At 51.6% G+C, this 20,930-nt stretch overlaps 1 protein-coding gene across 15 annotated transcripts in view; it reads left to right on the top strand.

Moving 5' to 3' along the window:
- The first annotated feature begins 231 nt into the window (after window positions 1-231).
- Window positions 232-20,930, top strand: part of Kcp (kielin cysteine rich BMP regulator) — a 35,314-nt gene continuing 14,615 nt past the window's right edge. For 5 of the 15 annotated variants that reach the window (XR_005504136.1, XR_005504138.2, XR_010065769.1 and 2 more), the window contains exons 1-22: window positions 234-391; window positions 4,855-4,978; window positions 5,830-5,877; window positions 8,635-8,752; window positions 10,780-10,946; window positions 12,016-12,205; window positions 12,295-12,371; window positions 13,606-13,702; window positions 13,810-13,892; window positions 14,084-14,177; window positions 15,172-15,260; window positions 17,757-17,850; window positions 17,950-18,029; window positions 18,106-18,199; window positions 18,453-18,558; window positions 18,629-18,710; window positions 18,919-19,248; window positions 19,323-19,416; window positions 19,973-20,146; window positions 20,245-20,327; window positions 20,442-20,535; window positions 20,612-20,800. Coding sequence is in view for 10 of the 15 variants with exons in the window: in XM_039108993.2 (XP_038964921.1) it covers window positions 363-391; window positions 4,855-4,978; window positions 5,830-5,877; window positions 8,635-8,752; window positions 10,780-10,946; window positions 12,016-12,205; window positions 12,295-12,371; window positions 13,606-13,702; window positions 13,810-13,892; window positions 14,084-14,177; window positions 15,172-15,260; window positions 17,757-17,850; window positions 17,950-18,029; window positions 18,106-18,199; window positions 18,453-18,558; window positions 18,629-18,710; window positions 18,919-19,248; window positions 19,323-19,416; window positions 19,973-20,146; window positions 20,245-20,327; window positions 20,442-20,535; window positions 20,612-20,800 (2,536 nt within the window). In the remaining 5 variants the exon portion in view is untranslated. The other 10 variants (XR_005504137.1, XM_017592967.3, XM_039108996.2 and 7 more) reach the window with 9 other exon arrangements.

The following is a 20,930-nucleotide window of genomic DNA, read 5'->3' as shown; positions in this document are numbered from 1 at the left end:
GACCCTGCGGAACCTGCAAGCCCTTCCTGGACACCTCCCCAAAGGATGGGTCCCTGAGAATTGCCTTCTTCATCTGGGCTACTCAGGAATACAGACTGAGTTTCTGGGACACAGTTGGGTGTCAGCTCCTCAGGAGATGGGAGGGACAGCTGTGTGCAGAACTATTGATCCGTGGTTAGAGTGGTGCGCATGTGCAAGGCAGCGGCTGAATTCCTTCGTGCACGCGCCCCCTGCTGGGAAGAGCTGGGAATGACCAGAAGTATTTTCAGGTTGCCATGGAGACAGAGCTGGTTGGCAGCGCGTCTGACTGAGACTGACTTGTCTCCTGCCCGTGGTGGGATAGAGATGGAACTGGCACAGTGATGGCACCACCACAAGCCCTGGTCTGCTTGTAAGTCACACCTCTAAACCCATCTTCAAGGGTTTGAAACTTTGAGGTCTGAGGGACAACCCTATGACTGAGGAACGGAATGGGAGGCAGAAGGCCTACGTCTGGTCTACTCAAGAGTCTCTCAGACATTGCACCTTTTCCTCTACCTTGACCTGGCGGGTAGCAACTTTGGTTACAAGGTTTAGGATTCCAGGAAGCCAAATACCACTGAAATGAGGGGTAGGGGCTTAGGTGAGGGTTAAAAGACAGAGCTCTGATGAGTAAAGAATTCAGGCCTTCAACAGCCCCTTAATCTCAACGCACAGACCCCGTGGTCTGCCCTACGTTTCGTGGCCCGTCCTCTAGGGGGCCCCAGCTAGATCCTGTATTTTATGCCTTCGCAAAGGAGGAGCTCTGCTCCTACAACCTTATTGGTGCAAAACCCTTAATGGACAGCTCAGGGGCTCTTTCTGGTAGATGTTTCAGTGCAGGATAGCAGGCAGTAGTGGTGGTCACCAGGGGACCCTGACAGCAGCCATGCCACACATATTTCTAAGGGCATTGACTCCTACAGTCTGGAGTGATTGATTAGTGAGTGTGAGGCCCTACCGATCTCATCAAAGCTACAGCCCTGCATTACTAATGTGAGAATCTTAGTGTCTCAGGTCTATTTCCTGAGGACCTTTGGCCCAAGGATAGCTTGCCTGGTGGAGACAAGAAGGACTTAAAGTATACTGTCGTCCCAGGGAAGTCACTGAGAGGATAATGTGACCCAATGCGGGTATGTTTAAGGCTTGGTCTCCAGGTAACGGTGTGAAGAGGTGCCACTTTAAGGACAAGGCCTGAGCTGGAGGAAGTATTAATTGATGGTGTCCTCTAATGAGCACATCTAGACCACAGCCCCTTCCACTCGCCAGCCCCGTGGTGCATGACTATAACCCCGTGCTCGGAAGGCAGAGGCAGCAGGCTTGAGGCAAGCCAGAGTCTAGCCCTGCCTCCACAGTGAGGTGAGCTCATCAAGAGAGTCGGAACATCCCGCTTAGATGAGGAAAAGGGCAAGGCTTTCACCACTTCTGTCAGTAGAAGTCTTAGTTAGGGAGGAAAAGATAAAACACTCCTTGTCTGCAGATAATGCAACTGTCTGTATTAAATATGAGACATTAAAAAAAAAACTAGGGGGCTGGAGAGATGGCTCAGCGGTTAAGAGCACCCGACTACTCTTCCAGAGGTCCTGAGTTCAATTCCCAGCAACCACATGGTGGCTCACAACCATCTGTAAAGAGATCCGATGCCCCCTTCTGGTGTATCTGAAGACAGCTACAGTGTACTCATATATAATAAATGAATAAATCTTAAAAAAAAAAAAAAAAACTAGGGCTGGAGAGATGGCTCAGTGGTTAAGAGCACTGATTGCTCTTCCAGAGGTCCTGAGTTCAATTCCCAGCAACCACATGGTGGCTCACAACCATTTGTAATGGGGTCCGATGCCTTCTGGTGTGCATGAAGACAGCTACAGTGTACTCACATACATCTTAAAAAAAAAAAAACCCAAAAAACAAAAACTAGAACCGTAACTGCTCACAAGGCAGGATAGAAAGGCCAGGAAAATCATGTGGAAATGAGAGGGGCATGAAGATTCCCACCCCAGGAATCCGAGGAAGCCTTTGCCAGCAGCAGGGGGAAATTCTGATACAATTAGCTACTACTTAAGGCTGTCTCCCTCCCCCAGCCATGAGCCTACCATTTTCTACGAATTTTACCGAAACTTCCCATTTACATGGAAAGGATGTGTTTGAAACCCCTTAAATAACCCTCGTGGCTTCTGGCTTTACCTTATCAGGTCACAGTTCCAGCACGCCATCGCTTGTCTTTTATTCTGTGAGAAAGAGAGGGGAAGATGGTTTAGCTACCTTCTGAGATGTAGCTTGAGAGGGAGTTAATAATGTAGCTTGAGAGGGAGTTAATAACGTAGGTGGCCAATGCTAAGACGGCTAACTATTTTAGTAGTGCATTCAAGTTGCCTTAGATTAAAATCTGAACTGTTAGGTGAATATGGCTTTTTATTTTGTCATAATCACAGTGAAAAATGCAGATTCTAGATGCACTAGCCTATTCCAGGCACTCCATAGCACCACTCGGTGGTCACTCAGTGGCATAGCCCAGATACAGAACATATCCTCCAACACCAGAAGTCCCACTGAGTCACCCAGTTGGCATTGGAGAGTCGGAAGAGTGGGGCCTGAGGGCTGAGAACCGGAGAGTGGAGGGAAAAGATGAAAGTCGGCAGACAGCCACATTTCCGCCCCTCCAGTCCCCTCCTCTAACCACTTAGCTGCTAACAGATTTAAATTCCAATGAGTCTCTGGTGCCCAGTCCCCAGGAAAAGAAATAGTGAGATGAACCACCAAGTCTGACACCGGAGTTTAATCCCCAGGACCCATGTGATCAAAGGAGAAAACTGATCTCTAAAAGTTCTCTGACCTCCACATGTACAACATGGTGCATACTATCCCCACCAATAAATAAATATTTTAAAAGAGGTGCAAGAGGGCTGGAGAGATTACTCAGTGGTTGAGAGCACTGACTGCTCTTCCAGAGGTCCTGAGTTCAATTCCCAGCAACTACATGGTGGCTCACAACCATCTATAATGGGATCTGATGCCCTCTTCTGGTGTCTGAAGAGAGTGACAGTGTACTCATACAAATAAAAAATAAGTAAATAAACTTAAAAAAAAAAGCGGGGAAAAGAAGAGGAAGAGGACAGAAGAGGAAGAAGAGGACAGACAAACATTCAGAGAGACAGACAGGAGACTAGGTGGGCAGTTGCCTGGCTTCCTGGTCTGGTGAAGCTCTCTCCTTTGCTTTTAGAGTGGAAGGCTTGGAGACCACTGCCAGCTCTACAATATGCCCACCCACCAGGGCTGGCTATAATGTAACTTTCAGCAAAACTATATTGTTCTCTCACAGAAACAAGCAAAACAAAACAAGCAAAAACCCCAAACAAACAAACAAACAAACAAAAAATAACTCGGCACACTCCTAAGATCCCAGTAGGTTCTAGGTGACAAAGAAATGCGGTCCTAAATGTATTGTCCTGTGAGCAGTGACTGTCAGGGGCTCAGACTGACTTTCCCACTTCAGCAGACATCCTGACGCTTGACACTGTCCCTGGAGTCCAAGACAGTGGACCTAAAGCTTGCACTGGTTAAGAGAAGCTGGAAGCTCAGCCACCGGAAGCTCAGCCATAAAGAGAGAGCTCTATGATAAACTCCAGCTGAGCGCCTTGAGTTCTCCAGCTGTTTCTGCGGGATATGCCTGAGTTGATGATGTGTCCTCTCTATTCGAATTTGTTCTTGGAAGCCTCACCCGAGGGGACACTCTGCTCTACCCCAGACCCTTCCTATGAGGAACTCCAGCTGATAGCCTCAACAGGACTCCCCACCCCCACCCCCATCCCCCATCCCCGCACCCCCATCCCCCCATCCCATCCCCGATGATCTCTTCTGGGTGTTTGTTCTTCTATCTATTGGTCTATCTACGTAGTTACTAAACTTACTCATTCAAAATGGGAAAAAAAAAGGGGCTATTCTAGACCGTTTTCTGGACTGCACAGCACATAATTGGCATAGTTGGTTGGCTCTCTGAGATGCTGTTTCTCATAAAAAAATGAAAGAGGACTTCCAGGATAGTGGTAAGGCAGGTTGTACTGGTGGAGTGATGGTGTCCATGACACCCAGCGTCCAGCGCATCAACTGCTGGGATAACAAGGGAACTGTGTCTTGTGCTTCTGCAACCCTGCAGTGACGGAGTCAACATGTAGAGACTTTGGAATCTCTGTGCACTTTCTTTCTTGCTTTTTCTTGTCTACGAAGGCTGTTCATTGATCAAGGTCACTGCCATCTCCACAGGCTTTTGCTAGAATGTATATACTTCCTCTGTATATGAGACCACAAGGGGAGACAAGAAAACAGGGGAAGGTGCAAAAATCCAAGCCATGAAGAGATTTACCTGAGACCTGCATAAGGGGGGAAATAAAATATACCTATAAGTGCAAATAAACTTTTTTTTTTAAAAAAAAGACAAGAGTTCTAAAAGTCAATAAAATCTTCACAATTAACTAACTTTTGGTTGCACTTTGTCCCAAAGGGATTAAATCAATGGATCGGAAATGCCCTATAAGGGCACATGAACAATTTAAGGTCTGAATGTCATGCATGCTATATTGGTAAGTTGTAGTGTGTTGTTTGAGCTCTCTGGGATGTTGGCTATGGAAACAGGGTTGTGCCGCTCCCCACAATACCTAGTTTCTAACCCAAGTATGTTTATGTCAAGTGTCTTCCGAGGGTCCTGTCAGAGAATGGGCTGTCCCACCTGTAACTTGATTGGGAGGAAAGAGAAAGCAAAATGCCAGAGTTAAAACACTGTACCTAGGGGTGACCCATTGCCAACAGAGTTTCCTTACCACTGTTTGTCTCATGGCATAGAGGTGCCTGCTCTGGGGACGAGAGCCTGAACATGCAGCTGTGTGAAGTCCATCCATCAAGGCAAGCTTGGTCGGGAACTCCTGATGACTGCCCTGACTTCCCCAGCGGTTTCTGCCGGGTGTTGGTAAGCCTCTGATTGGATGATGCTTCTACTTGTCATTTGTTCTTATGCTTGGAAGCTTCAGGTGGGGGGTGGGGGGGAGAGATGCTCTACCTGCTTGAGACTCTATCAGCTGCTGCCTCAGCAGGGATTGCCCAGTACATTTCTTTTTTCTTTTTTCCTTTTTTTCTTTTCTTTTTTTTCGGAGCTGGGGATCGAACCCAGGGCCTTGCGCTTCCTAGGCAAGCGCTCTACCACTGAGCTAAATCCCTAACCCCGCCCAGTACATTTCTGCCAGATGATTTGAGTACCCGGTTTTATATTTTGCTCTTTCCCTCTAAGTCATGTATTAATATACTTGACACACTTACTTATTCAAAACCGGAAGACTCTATTGTAGATCATTCTCAGGACCACACAGACAGCTACCTTAGACAGATGAGGCACTGACACCAACCAGGGGATGTGTGCTTGTGCTTTCTGCCCTGCTGCTGTGCAGAGATGGTCTGTGTGACTGTACGATCAGTGGCCGGTCTCCACCTCAACCTGTCTGACTCACCGTCCTTGCCTCTTTCGCTCCTTGTATCAGAGACTCTGTTCCCTGGGATCACATTCCGAAATAAATTTGCTTGTAGGACTTTGTCTTAGTCTCTGTCTTCAGAGGACTCCTTCAGAGGGTAAAACAATCCTTGCAAGAGGTTCTTTATTTACTTAAAAACAGACTCAAAACAGCCCTGGTTGGCTTACAAATTGCTGTGGGAACCAGCCTGCCCGAAACTCAGAGATCCACCTATCTCTGCCTTCCAAGTTCTGGGATCAAAGATGCATGTCACCAGTCTAGTTTGACAGAATACTTTTATATTCCCATTTCACAGAGGAGGAACCTGAGAAGAGAAGTTTTAGCATCCAAGGTCACTTGGAAGGTAAGGAGCAGGGGTTCTTCTGTGAGGAAGGGGTCAGGGATGGAGTGCTAGGGACCTGACATCGAATCTTGATTCTGTGGTTTATACGAAATAGGACTTTGAATGGCTTACCCAGGATGTCTCAGATGGTTCATGGGTGAAAGAGGGGCATCGACAGCCCACCCTGCATGGTTGAAGTACAGATTAGAGACCATGAGTAAAGTGACACAGGCCAGGAATCATTAAGATGGCTGCCCCTTCCAGGTGTGTGTGTGTGTGTGTGGGGGTGTGTGTGTGTGTGTATTTGTGGCAGGGTTTCTCTGTGTAGCTCTGGTTGTCTTGGAACTCAGTTTGTAGACCAGGCTGACCTCAAACTCAGAGGTCTGACAGCCTCTGCCTCCAGAGTGCTGAATTAAAGGTATACACCACCACGGCCTGGTTAGGAATAATATCTTCAATCCACACAAAAGTTTCTGAGGAAGGCAATTAGAACTTAGGGCCAAAGATGAGAAATTGGCTATTGTGGGCTGGTGGGATAGGTCAGCCGGGTAAAGTGCTTATGTGAAAAGACTGATGATCTAAGTTAGGTCCGCAGTGGAGGGAGAAAACCGATTCCTGAAATCACCCTCTTAGGTTCACATACATGCTGTAGTACTGTGGCATGCGCATGTCCAAACACCCCCAACCTGCCTCCCACACCTAAGAAATACGTCTCAGAAAGAGACAGAAACCAGTCACTGAAGGTGATGTCCCTTGTCTGAGATCACACAGAATTAAGCAAAAGACCAGACCCAGTATGAGGCCTGGCATCCTTGTTCCTGACTGGTCTGCCACCCTAACCCCATCACTCTTGAACCAGGAGACAGAAACAATTTTCCTACTGGAGATGTGGCTCGGTAGAAAGAGAGCTTCCTTGCATGCATGAAGCCCTGGGTTCCATCTGGAACACAAAATGTAATCTTCATGGTTGTAAGTTTCTGTGATCTTAGCACTCAGGAGGCAGGAGAGTCAGAAGTTCAAGTTTGCCCTTGGCTACGTATGGAGTTTGAGGTCAGCCCAGACTAGACATTTGTCTCGAGGATTTTCTTTCCATTTTTTTTTCTTTCCTTCTCTGTCTCTGTCTCTGTGTCTCTCTGTGTTTCTGTGTCTGTCTCTCTTTCTCTGTCTCTGTCTCTGTCTGTTTCTGTGTCTCTGTCTCTGTCTCTGTCTCTGTCTCTCTCTCTCTCTCTCTCTCTCATTACTTCTGAAGTTGGACAAGAACTGCTAGTTTCTAGTTCTGTTGGCCTCCATTGACTCTGGCTTTTCCTTTGCTGCGTGACCCTAGCTCCAAGTCAGGTCGCAGAGGCAAGGTTTAGTCACAGTCTCCCTTCCCCCTGTTGCAAACTGCTTAGCCCCAGGAGGGGCCCACACATCTGTGAAGAGACCCTGCCCTCTTTTACTCAAGTCTTGACTCCTGAGGGAAACCTTCAGTTCCTGCCCTGCCCCAGCTGGGGGAGGGTGACTTCACATTCCAGGTCTTCAAGGCCAAGGCAGGGACTTCTTTGGCTGGATTTACAGCTCCACCCTCCGTGTCCCTCTGCCTGTGGACATGGGGCCCCATCCTGCCTTCCCAGCTGCACAGAGTTGTTTCCCAGTCCCAGGCTCAGCAGACAGTTTTCTGTATTTCCTCACTTTGGGCTCCTCCCCCTGAAGTAAGCTCAGGGCTTCCTCCTGGGGCTGAGCCCTGAGGTCCCCCTGAGTTCTGACTCCAGGGAAGGAGCTCATCCAGCCAAAGAAGGGAGGCCTAGGAATTTGGCCTGGGTCTGGGGTAGAAGTGGTGTGTGGGCTCCAGAAAAGATATGTAGAAGAGAGGGTACTTTTAATTGACACTGACTTTATTTGTTATTGAGTTCTTACCGTCTGACAACCACTCCTCCGGCGTGTGTGTGTGTGTGTGTGTGTGTGTGTGTGTGTGTGTGTGTGTGTGTGTGTGTGTGTGTTTTATTCAGGATCTCACTCATGTATCCCAGGCTGGTCTCAAACCTGCTCTGTAGCCTATGATGATGGCCCTGAATCTTCAGATCTTCTTCAACAGGGAAAGCTGGGACTGTGGGTGTATGCCACCACACCAGTTTACACCTGGGCTTCTTGTATTTCAGCCCCCTAGATTCTTAATTTAGGTGACTTCGCTTGCTGCTGTTCACTGTACTGTTCTAAAGTGGATGCTGGTTTCACTGCTTATAAACAGGAAAACAGAGGCCCCGAGGGAAGTTAGGGGTTATTTATTTATTGGGGGAGGGGAGTAGAAGGGATTAGAGTGGAATAGAGGTTGGAAGGGAAACAGTTATAAGAGCCCAAGAGAGGCCATAAGAGAGAGAGGAGAGTGAGCAGCCACGTGGGTGCTAGGAACGGAACTGGAGTCCTCTACAAAAGTAGCTATTGCTCTTAAGAGCCAAACCGTATCTCCAGCCCTTGTAGAAGGTTTTCAACTCAGCTCAGTCTTATGTTTCCATAACCCTATGAGGTGGAAGAAAAGTCACTGGGACCCCCTAGAGGATGAGCTGCCCAAAAGGGCAGGGGCATGGATGGTCCTGGCCACCCGCCCCCCCCCCCCCACCAACTTCCTGCAGAGCTTAGAACACAACTATGGGTCAGGATCCTCAGGGGCACCGGGGGGGGGGGTGAGAAGTCCCAGGTGGGGTAGGGGAGCTGGCACCAAGGGGCGGAGAACCGCCGAGCCCTCCCTGAACAAAGACTGGGTGGGCGGCGGCTTGAGTCTCCGCACCCCGCCTCCCGCAGCGCCTCAGAGCACAGACTTACCGCGAGGCGGGTCGAGCGAGCATGGCGGGGGCTCGGGCGGCGCTGCTACTGCTGCTGCTGCTCCTGCACCTCTGGAACCTGGCGCTGGCCGCGCGGGGTGAGTCGGGGCGTCCTGGGTGTGCCCCAACTTCTCGCTCAGCCCAGCAGACCGTCGGACCGGGCCGGACCAACTTCTCCAGCACCGCCTGGGCTGCGTGTCCCCGGGCGGCCTTGGTGCCCTCTCTTCGTCCTCCCCGTCGGTGGGCGAGCAGGGTGGGGTCAGGGCGGCCAGACAAGGGTTGCTGAAACTGGGCCAGGTCCTCCTGCGGTCCCTGCCAAGGAGTCTTGAGCAGCGGTGAAGCAGAGACAATCCTGGCATCTGGGTATCTGAAGTTAATTATTTGTATTGAGGAGAGGGGGAGGGGGAGCGCTGTCTGTGGGAACTGACTTCGTCCTCTCAGGCTCCAAGTCTTGGGGCTTGCACGAATGAATGGTCTTTGCAGGAGCAGGTAGGAGGAGGGTGATGGGGAACCCGAAGACAGTTTCTGGGGAGTAACCAGGTTCGTACCCCTTCCAAGATTTTTTTTTTCCCAGATTTTCCAGGAAAAGGACTGAGCCTGTTTTCAGCTGGGGATCCCAGAGGACACTCCGACCGACTCCTCTGACCCCCTCTGTTGGGCCTGCTTAAGCAAAACCGGAGGAGCTAGTTGGGTGCTGGGGAGTAGGGTAGCTAGAGGAGGTCACACTTGGGTGAGGGGTTTCAGATACTGAGACCCTGTCCACGAGCGTCATCCTTGTGCATGGAAGTTGGGTGGAAGGGCCATGTCAAGAAAAGGCGATTTCTGGGGACAAGGTGAGAACAGGCTGGGTGGGAAGCTGGTGGTGTGAAGGCTAGGACCTGTGGTGGGGAGAGATGGAAATCTGTTGTGACAGATGAAATCTTAACTTGCTGCTCGGCAGCTTGTGCTGTGTGAGAGGAGCAAACTGAAATAGGGGGCTTTCTCTTCAGCTTCTGTGAAGACAGCAGGGGGAGTGGGAGGTTGAGGGTGGGGGGATGGACAGACAACCTAGGGAAACCAGAGATTGGTAAGAACTAAGAGGGATACAGAGTAGTGCTGAGCTGCAGATTTTTGCCTTGAGTAACTGAATTGGGGTGGCATTCACTGAGCCGTGGAAATTGGGCTGGGATGCCCCCCTCTTCGTGATGGCAGTACAAAGGAAAGAGTAGGTGACATCTCCCTGCCTCCAGGCCTAGTGCCCCTGGGAGAAAGACTTTCAGTCACTCCATCTTGTCCTGATTGAGTCGCCACTGTGGGAAAGAAAGGCCAGCCATCTCCTTCAGCCCCTTTCTTGGTCACCACCTCCGGGAAGCCTCTCACTCCCTAGATGTCTGTGGAAAGCGCCCTCACCTCTACCTTCCTGACTTGGGAGTGGACACAGGGGAAGGGGAGGCCCCACCCCAGGCCTAAGCTCAGCGGCACAGGCTTCCTTGATGGACTTAATGGCATCTAGCGCCAGGGACAGGCTGTCTTCACTGAGGCCAGCGCACCACAGCTGGGTTCTGCCTTCCAGAGTCCATTCCATCCAACATGCAGGTTCCTGGCTTCTGCCACATGCCCATAAGCAACGGGGTGGGTGGGACAAGTACCTTTCCCCAAGGCAGTTCCTTTACTGACAGGCATAGATGAGTGGACACGCGTGTCCGTACACACACCAGTTTGCTCCAACATCCTCATCTTCGTATCAGCATGTGCTGTCTCTTGTTTCTAGCATAACATCTCAGGTCTCCGAGCTATCTCTGACCCACAGTGGATGGATGGTCTGAGCACCCCACCTCCATGACTAAAGATCCCCACAGTTAGAGCCAGCTGCAGGGGCGCCTGGGTTGGGATACTGCCATGTCCCCTTTGGGAAATTGGTGTAGGCTACTTCAGTGCTCTCAGGGCTTCTGCCTCCTCTCATTTCTGTGTTGTCATGGTCATGGTATTCCTGCCTTCAGCACCCCTTCATAGACCATGTCTCCTCCCCTGGAGCAGTAGGTGGAGAGGACAGAGCACAGGATGACCCTTGACCCCTGGATGTTTCAGAGGACAGAACCTTACCAGCCTCTGCCTACAGGCCAAGCTGGGTTCTTGTGCCCTTCAGGTGGAGAGGTCTCCAAAGGGCAGCCTAGACTTGCTGATGTCCTTGAGTCTCAGCAGCAGGCCCCCTCCCACTCCTTGGTCCCTTGTGAGACCCAACAGCAGCAGTTATGCCCCCTGGAGGAGAGGCTGGAACGGCTGGAGGCAGACGTGACTTACCTCAGAAAGCAGGTACTGTCGGGACAGGGGTGGGGGAGGGTGGGCTTTGTATATGGGAGAGGTAGAGGGGCTTGAGCTTGGAGGCTCTAAAGACACTAAAATAGAGGTGTTCATTGTTTGTTTTGTTTGAGACAAGGTCTCTCTACATACATAGCCCTGTCTGTCCTGGAATTTACTATGTAGACCAAGCTAGCCTTGAACTCAGAGATCCCCCTACCCCTGTCCCAAGTTCTGGAATTAAAGGCACTGCACCAACCTTCGTTGCTATTTTATTTTTAAGATTTATTTTTCTTTTATGTGTATGGGTGTGTGTGTGTGTGTGTGTGTGTGTGTGTGTGTGTGTGTGTATGCATAACATGTGTGTGCCCTGCTGCTTTTCGAGGCCAGAAGAGGGTGTTGAGGCTCTTGGAACTGGAGTTGCAGACTGTTACTAACCACCTTGTGGGTGCTGGGAAGGAGACCAGGTCCTCTAAAGGAGCAGTTGAACTCGACCACCAAGCCCTTGTTCTATCTGCTTATTGTTCCAATGGTGCTTGAGAGTGAACCCAGGTCCTCAAATGCTAGGCAAGGACTGTACCACTAAGTATATCTCCCCAGCCCTTAGAATTTTGTTGTGAAAACACAGAGAGGCTCTTATGCAGAGCCTCCAGGTTTACATAGTCTTTCGTGGACTTGGCAAAGAGAATGGAATAGCGCCAAGCATAGGGCACAACTAGGAAAGAGTATGGCCCGGTAATAAACGTATTTAAAAGCCAGGCAGAAGAATGCATGCCTGTAATACCAGCACCTGAAAGACTGAGGCAGGAGGATTGACATGAGTTTAAGATCAGACAAGTAACCAGCAGCCAGGGTTTACTCCCTACTCTAAATTACTCTGTAATTATTGGAGCCTGGAACAAGTCCTGAAATTCTATGGTCAAGGAATAGTCTTATCGTCTCTAAAACATGCTGACCACAGGGCGCCCACCTCTGCTCAGAAACCCTTCTTATCCTGCCTCAGTTTCTGTCTCAATCCATGTGAAAACTGTCCATGAAGGAAGCTGAGCTGAGCCTTCCACCCTGCCCCCCTTGCTTTCCTCAGAACAGGGACCTGCAAGCCAGGCTGCTGCAGCTGGAGTCCTGCAAGTGCTGCTCAACCTCCCCCCAGTGCTGGGGGCCAGGTCACCCCTGTCCTGAAGGAGCTCGCTGGGAGCCTGATGCCTGCACGGCCTGCGTGTGCCGTGATGGGACCACGCACTGTGGCCCCCAGCCCAACCTGCCCCACTGCCGTGGTCAGTATCCTCCCATCCCCCCACCATGCCTATTTGGGGGCCTGGAGAAGGCTCTAGGGTCTCTAGTGACATCACTGTCTCCAACTCAGGCTGCAGCCACAATGGGCAGTCTTATGGTCATGGGGAGACCTTCTCCCCAGATGCTTGTACCACCTGCCGCTGTCTGGTGAGTGCTTGAGACCCACCTGGATATCCTACATCTGCCGCTGTCACCTGTCTGCCTCTTTCTAACCACCTGTCACTGACACGCTGTACTATCTGTGTTGTGGAGTCTATCTGCCCATTCTGCCGAGACTTTTGTCTATGACCTTGGGATTCCAACAGGTTCTATTTTCCGGAGCTCAGTCTCCACAAACTTGTTGGGCTCCAAAGCTTTTTCATGGGATTGTACCAGAAGGAGGGATGCTTAAGAGGCCTCCATGCTCAGGGACAGAGGTGGGAAGACACGAGGCAGGAGTCCATCTAACAAGGCCAGAAGAGACCGGATACTGCAGTCATCAGTCCGGATTTCCTTCTGTAGGCTGTGGGGCTACTGAAGTCCAAAAGAGCTGAAGTGCGGCATGCTTAAAAAAGAGTGTTAGGAACAGCGGCCTGGTATGGAATAGAAACAGAGACCAGTTGGGAGGCTGCTTTAGCTCTTGCTGAAGCACAGGGCCAGAGAGGCAGTGGGGGGCTGCAAGCAGGGTCTGTTTCACAGAACGGGTGATCTACCTGTGGGATCTACTCATCATTCAATCCCGTGGAATAACAATCAGACTAGGGAAGCTGGAAGGCATGGATGTCAGTGACTTGCAGAGAGCTGGGTGAGGGAAGGTGGTGGCTCTGAGAGGGCTTTTTGTTTGAGTCAGAGTCTCATTATCTAGCCCTGGCTGGCCTAGAACTTACTGTGACCTCAAACTCACAGATGTCTTCCTGCCTCTGTCTCCCGAGTTCATTTCTTAGTTAGGTTTTGCAAAATCTGAATTTCAAATAACATGCAATTTTTTAAAAATTTATTAAGTATACCCACATAATAATTGGGACTTTTTTTTTTATACTATCTCATGCTACTGATACTGGCCTTGAAATTCAGATCCTCCGGTCTCTACCTTCCAAATGCTGGCATCCTAAGTGTCCACCACCTCGGTTTTTTTGTTTGTTTGTTTGTTTTGTTTTGTTTTGTTTTGTTTACTTCTTGAGATATGATCTCACACGGTAGCCTGAATCTTACTGGGTAGACGGGTAAGAGAATTAGGGTCTAGCCTCTGCCACTGTTAATGCCCCCGTTGCTCTGCATTACCCAGACCCGGCCATGCCTCTGGTCATCTGGGTCTGGAACCTGCTAGACTTCTAAGGTCTGCAGAATACCCTGCCATGGACGGTAGGGGAGTTCAAGGGAGGGCTTGGTGTCTGCTCTGAAGGCAGGAGCTGTGCAGTGCCAGGGGCCTTCCTGCTCTGAGCTCAACTGTCTGGAGAGCTTCACCCCGCCTGGAGAATGCTGCCCCATCTGCCGGCCAGGTGACCTCCTGTTCTTTCCCCCTTATCTCCTCAGCCTCAGTGGGGCCACATCTACCTGAGGGGATGCATTCCCTGTGCTCTCTCGTGACCCCCTGTCATCCTTCCAGGCTGTGAGTACGAGGGGCAGCTTCACCAGGAAGGGACCAGCTTCCTGTCCACTTCCAACCCATGCCTCCAGTGTTCTTGCCTGGTGAGTTGCTGCAGCCTCTGCCCAGGCCCACTTTCCTGGATCCTCTCTGCCCCATCCTGCCATGTCAGTCAAGGTTAGCCTTCTGAGCCCCGTGCCATTGAGGCTTCTCCCTCCATCCCTACTGGACACCTGCCCACCTTGAACCCACTGGAGGTCACACCCAGGGGTGTTAAGGACATTGTCCATTGTAGAGGAGCCTGGTTCGGTGTGTGCCTGTGAAGTGCCAGCCAAGCCCCTGCCCCAACCCAGTCCTGAGACCTGGACACTGCTGCCCAGTCTGCCAAGGTGAGATCCCACGACCCTTCCATTTCTATGTTCATTGATTTAATGTGTATGGGTTTATATTGCATGCTGGTGCACCGTGTGTTGCCATGCCTGTGGAGCTACGTGCCGAGGATCGAACTCGTGTCCTCTGGAAGAGAAGTCAGTGGTCTTAAACACTGAGTCATCCTTCTAGTCCCAGTGACACTTTTTTTTTTATAGCGTCCCCAGCAGGCTGTCACTATTTCTACTCCAGAGCCCTCCCTTCCAGACTGATGTTTGATTGGTGGGCGAGCAATGCTAGCCCAGCAGCACATTCTGGAGCTACAGAGCCTGAATTCAAAACTCCCCGCTGTCTCATAGTCAGTTCCATGACTCTAGGTCATTGTGCCTTGGTTTCTCCACTTGTAGGGTGCATGGGATATACCTTCAGGTGTTGTACAATCAATGGCTATCATCTGCTCTGGGTGCCCAGACCCAGAACCCTCCCTCAGGGATTACCACTAGATGGTGCCCCTGAGTCACATCCACACTATAAAGGCACAGCCAAGAGGCAGAAGCAGGGACCAGGTACTGCAGAACCTAAGGGGAAGGAGACCAAGTCCTACAGAAGGAAGGCATTCCAGGGAGATCCTGGCTGAAGTGGCACTGGATAAAGAACAGTTAGCTTTGGCGGGGGTGGGGGGCGGCATAAATGAGGCAGGAGTGTTTGGGAAGAGGATTGCATGTTCAAAGACTTGGATTGGCCTGCGGGTCCATGTGTTACGAAGGTCCTATCATAGGTAGGACTGGCCAATGCTTAGTGGGAGAAGTGAGGAGCAGTCACCACAGTGGGGCGAGTGGGTGCTGTGCTGTGTAGGACCGCATGGAAGAACAGGCTGAGGAGCCGTGAGGACCTTACCCTGCCTGGAGCATTGAGGGTCCCTGAGAGTCAGAGGTAGGAGCGTGAGAGGAGCATGAAGAGGAAGGCAAGATGAGGCCCAAGATAATCCCCGTTAGGCCTGCTCTCTATCCCTAGCCTCCGGCTGCACAGAAGGTCACTCTCACAGGGACCATGGCCAAGAGTGGACCACTCCTGGAGACCCCTGCCGCATCTGCCAGTGCCTGGTGAGTCCTGGGGCTGCCGTTAGACTGCCCCTCACCCTGCCCCTGCCACCAGACCTGCTGGATTCTTCATTTCATTCCATGGGCCACATCTGCGGGTACTGAAAGGAGACAGGGATACAGTCGATTGCTTTGTGAGTTCTGTGAGTGCGCAACCTGCCGGGCTCGCCCGTTTGCCCACTCTATTCAGCAGGCTGGTAATCTTGGCTCACAAATTCATGGATTTGTGGAGAGCCAAAAGGACAGGAGACCCTGGGTGACCAGAACTCCAGGGAGTGAGGACTACAGTCAGGCTATCCACTCTCGTAACACTGGATCCCTTAAGATGTGACTGGCCAGAACTGTTATGGGCTACATGTGGTGGCAAATGCCTTTGATCTCAGCATTTAGGAGGCAGAGATAAGAAATTCATGAATTTGTGGCTAGCCTGAGCTGCATAGTAAACCCCCCCCATAAAAAGGTATATTCTGAATGTGGTTATACATGTCTAATGCCAAAGCAGGAAGACCATGAATATGAGGACAGTATGGGTTACAAAGTGAGACCTTGCCACGCCATCTTCCCTCAAAACAAACAAAAGAGGCATTAGGATAAAAAGGAACCAAAAACATCTTACTAATATTCTGTGTCTGTTGCATGTGGAAATAATATTTCATGTGTGATAGATAAATTACAATGCTAAGTTTGAACTTTCTGTTTCCTCTTCCGCTTCAAAAGTTGATCTTGAAAAACATTTACAGGGCTTACGTGTGTTGCAGTAAGATACAAGATACCCCGCAGTGCCATGCGGCCCCATGGGTCCCGGCTCTGGGTGGGATAAAAGGTTTAGGCACAACATGTGTGGCCTGTGTTATCTCATCCTTCAGCAGCCTAGCCGTAGGACTGCCTGCCTGGGGTGGTGTTCACCTAGGCCTTGACGTGTGAGTGCAGAGGGGGACGCAGGGAAGGATATAGGGTAGTGGAACCGGCTTCTGAGATAGACAGCACCCCCTACTCTCAACCTCACAAGCCTATGAGCAGAGGACTGCTATTGCCTTTTGTTTTCAGATAGGTAAACTGAGTCACAGATAGCTAAGTAACATGCTAGGCTGTACCTCTGTGCTAGTTTCCCGAGGCTTCTGTAACTAAGGACCACAGAGTAAGTGGCTTGAAATAATACGAACACAGGCCACGGTTCTGGAAGTCAGAAGTTACCCAAGGGCCGGGAGGTTTGGTTAGCTTAGAGAGAGGCTGTGCCTTCCTGACTACTGGGCATTGTCAGCATTCTTTGACTTCTGTAGCATCCACATATTTTTTTTTTCACATTTTTTAAGGTTTTATTTTCATGTTTTATTTATAGATTTTTTTTTTTTTTTGGTTCTTTTTTTCGGAGCTGGGGACCGAACCCAGGGCCTTGCGCTTCCTAGGTAAGCGCTCTACCACTGAGCTAAATCCCCAGCCCCTAGATTTTTTTTTTTTGAAAGACAGAACCTCACTATATATACCAGACTGGTCTTGACCTCACAGAGATCTGCCTGCCTTTGTCTCCCAAGTGTTGGAGTTAAAGCTGTGTGCCACTACGGCTGGCCTCGATTTTCTTATTCTCTTTTTGTAAATGTACTTCTTACATTAAAAAAAAAAAGATTTGGGGTTGGGGATTTGGCTCAGCGGTAGAGCGCTTGCCTAGCGAGCGCAAGGCCCTGGGTTCGGTCCCCAGCTCCGGAAAAAAAAAAAAAAAAAAAAAGATTTATTTATTTAATGTGAGTACACCATCGCTGTCTTCAGACGCACCAGAAGAGAGCATCGGATCTCTTTACAGATGGTTGTGAGCCACCATGTGGTTGCTGGGAACTGAACTCAGGGCCTCCGAACCCTGAGCCATCTCTCCAGTGCCTTTCTTTTCTTTTTTAAAATTAGGTAAATATCCGTGTGTCTGAGTGTGGGTTTGTGCATGTGAGTGCATTTCCCGGTGACAACTGGATCTCTGGAGCTGGAGCTCCAGGTGGCTGGGTCTGCCTGCTCCCTCTGCATTAGCAGTAAAGCACTCTTTTTTTTTTTTTTTTTTTGGTTCTTTTTTTTTCCGGAGCTGGGGACTGAACCCAGGGCCCTGCGCTTCCTAGGTAAGCGCTCAACCACTGAGCTAAATCCCCAGCCCCGCAGTAAAGCACTCTTAACTGCAGAGCCATCCCTCTAGCATCGGAATCTGAGTTCATCTTGTGACACTCTCCGTGCGAGTGTGTCTGAACCTGACTTTCTCATAGGAACACTAAGTCATGCTGGATTAGGAGGACAACCTACTCCAGTGATACCCCACTAACCTACTGTATCGTCAACACTGTTTTCAAAAGAGATCACATTCCGAGGCACCAGAGGCAGCCGTTTCAACCTACAAATCTGGAGGGGTGTATTTCATTCCATACAAACACCCAGGGAGTGTATGGCTGGGAGTCTAATGTCATTTCTCTCTCTTGGCTGAACTCTGGGGGTCGGGGGGGTCTCTCCTTTGCCTACCCTTGCCAGGAGGGGCACATCCAGTGCCGCCAGCAGGAGTGTGCCAGTCTTTGTCCATACCCTGCCAGGCCCCTTCCGGGTACCTGCTGCCCAGTGTGTGACGGTGAGTCGGGAGTGGGATAGAGTCTCTAGAGAGGCCCGATGTGCTCGGGGCTGGCAGTGAGTTTCCCCTGATGAGAATCAGAGTACCTTTCTCCAACAGGCTGTTTCCTAAATGGGCGGGAGCACAGCAGTGGGGAGCCCGTGGGCTCCCAGGACCCCTGCTCCAGCTGCCACTGTGCTGTGAGTATGGCTGTCTGGCAGGGAGGGCCTGGCTTCAGGACCTGCCTGCTTCCTGCTGACTGGGCCCTGTTGGCAGAATGGGAGTGTCCAGTGTGAGCCTCTGCCCTGCCCGCCTGCACCCTGCAGATATCCGGGCAGGATCCCCGGGCAATGCTGCCCTGTCTGTGATGGTGAGTGGGGGCAGGGTCACCATTCACCATTCGGGGGCAGGCACCAACTAGGGACAGACTCTGGATGGTGGTGAGCTCTTCTTGCCTTGCGCCCACACCCCTAACCCATAGTTGAGTCCTTACCTAGCCTAGGCACACACATAGATCTCTGTGGTGGCCTAAAGGACATGCCTAAGCGATCTTCCTCAAGATGGGGATATATGGGTCGGCGTGGCAAGATGCTTCCTGCTTAGCCACTAGTCCTGTCCCCCAGTCCCCTGTCCTCCTGTCCAGGCTGTAAATACCAGGGACATGAATATCGGAGCCAGGAGACCTTTACCCTCCAAGAGAATGGCCGCTGCCTTCGGTGCACCTGCCAGGTAAGCGAGCCCACCTTCCGCTCAGCTCTGTGTCACTCCTTAAAGGCTTCTCACTTAGCCTTCTTCCTAGGCTGGTGAAGTATCCTGTGAGGAACAGGACTGCCCGGTCACCCCCTGTGTCCACACTGCCTCCGGCCCCCAGCTCTGCTCAGGTGTGTGTGTCTATGATGGGGAGCAGCTGCTAAGGGTACTCATTTCCATGGGGTGGGGTTCGGGGGAGAGCTCAACTCCAGAAAGGATGGTCTATTAGGCATTTCGGAGTTTGAGTAGAGGCTATGAAGCGGGGCGCCGGTGGGCTGGGAAGGACAAGGATGGATGAAGGTATTTAGGTTGCCATGGTGACAGATCTCCTTGCTGCAGCCTGTGTGCTCAATGGTGAGGAGTTTGCTGAGGGGATCCAGTGGGAGCCAGATGACCAGCCCTGTACTACCTGTTCCTGCCAAGACGGAGTGCCTGTGTGCAGGGCTGCACTTTGCTCTCCAGTACCCTGCCAACATCCTACCCAGCCGCCCGGTGAGCGCCCAGCCAGATCCTGTCTTCTCTGGCTTTGACCAGCCCACCCTGACCAGCCTGCCCCACCTAGGTGCCTGCTGCCCCAGCTGTGAGAGCTGCACCTACCACGGCCTAGTGTATTCTAATGGGCAGAACTTCACAGATGTGGACAGCCCTTGTCAGACCTGCTACTGTGAGGTACGTTCCCAGGCTCACAGCTGCCCCGCAGAGCCCCTCCTGGGCCCTTCCCATAGCCTCTTCCCTGCTCCCAGGATGGGACTGTGAGGTGTTCGGTGATCAACTGTCCTTCCCTGACCTGTGCCAAGCCCCAGAATGGACCAGGCCAGTGCTGCCCCAAGTGCCCAGGTATGCACTTATTGTGTCTGACCGGCCTTGGGGCCCAGACCCTGTTGTCACACAGCCCAGTGGGACCTACAGATATCTTCCAAAGCAATGGCTTTTGTAAGTGTTTTTGGTCCCACACAAATAAAACCCTCTCTGGAACTCACAAGGACATGGGGGGAGGAAAATAAGGATTTGCTTTCCTTTCGTGTTAGGGGACCACCCTTCCCTGTCACCCTACATATCCTCTCAGATGCTCTCACCCATGAACTCAAGTAACACAGGTTGCTGCAATGGGGGGTATGATGGGGCAGTACAGTCCCGGTGGGCATGGTGATGTGTCCTAGGCACTCACGTGTGTAAGCTTTTTTTTCTCAGCACCCTCAGAGACACACATTCACCTCCATCTTTTCCACAGCTGTGAGAGTGATACACACTGCTACACACAGCCCCCTTTCTTTTTTTATCGGTTGGAGACAAACCGGTGGCTCTGGATTCTGGGAGCCTCAGAGAAGCTGCAGGTGACACCTAGCACTGTCAATCTCTGCCTGAACCCCTGTCTCCACTGTTCGCCACCCAGACTGCATCCTGGAGGCACAGATGTTTGTAGATGGGGAGCGCTTTCCTCATCCAAGAGACCCCTGCCAGGAGTGCCTGTGTCAGGAAGGCCAGACTCACTGCCAGCTCCGAGCCTGCCACAGCGCCCCCTGTGGTCACCCTCTGCCAAGCACCTGCTGCAGGAATGACTGCAAAGGTGAGGTGGCTGGGCTGGAACGGGTGTATCTGGCGTGGAGGACTCCCCCACAGGTAGTTACCCCTGGGGACAGCGGCCCATAGCTGCCCCCTCTTCAGGCTGTGCCTTTGGCGGGAAAGAGTACCTCAACGGAGCAGACTTCCCGCATCCCACTGATCCGTGTCGCATGTGTCGCTGTCTGGTGAGTGTGGGACCCGGAGGAAAGGGGAGCCGCATAAGGGGTGGGAGATGGGTATGGGGTGGGGACCACTTCGCACTAACCCCGACTTGGCTTCATTGGTCTGTCCTTTCTCAGAGCGGCAATGTACAATGCCTGGCGCGTCGCTGTCCGCCACTGGCCTGTCCGCAGCCAGTCCTCACTCCGGGAGACTGCTGCCCTCAGTGCCCCGGTAGGCACCGCTCCCTCAGCTACCCCTCCCCTCTGCTCCTCTCGTCTCGCTTGACCTGCCCCATCCTTTTCCTCAGATGCCCCTGCTGGCTGCCCACAGTCAGGGAATACGGTCCTTGTCCGCCACCAGGAGCACTTTTTCCAACCGGGAGACCCCTGCAGCCGCTGCCTCTGCCTGGACGGCTCCGTGTCCTGCCAGCGACTGCCCTGTCCTCCTGCTCCCTGTGCCCACCCGCGCCAGGGCGCCTGTTGCCCCTCTTGCGACGGTACCTCCTTTGTGGCACCCTGGGTGGCAATTCCCCTCTTTTTGCCGTCTCCCAGCCTTAATACCCTGCTCCCCACTTACAGATGCGCCTTCCCAGGGGTCCTCCTCTTCTACCTAGTACTTTAGTAAGA

The sequence above is a fragment of the Rattus norvegicus genome, chromosome 4, assembly GCF_036323735.1.
Source record: "Rattus norvegicus strain BN/NHsdMcwi chromosome 4, GRCr8, whole genome shotgun sequence".
Classification (NCBI taxonomy): Eukaryota; Metazoa; Chordata; class Mammalia; order Rodentia; family Muridae; genus Rattus; species Rattus norvegicus.
This window is presented reverse-complemented; position numbering and strand designations above follow the sequence as displayed.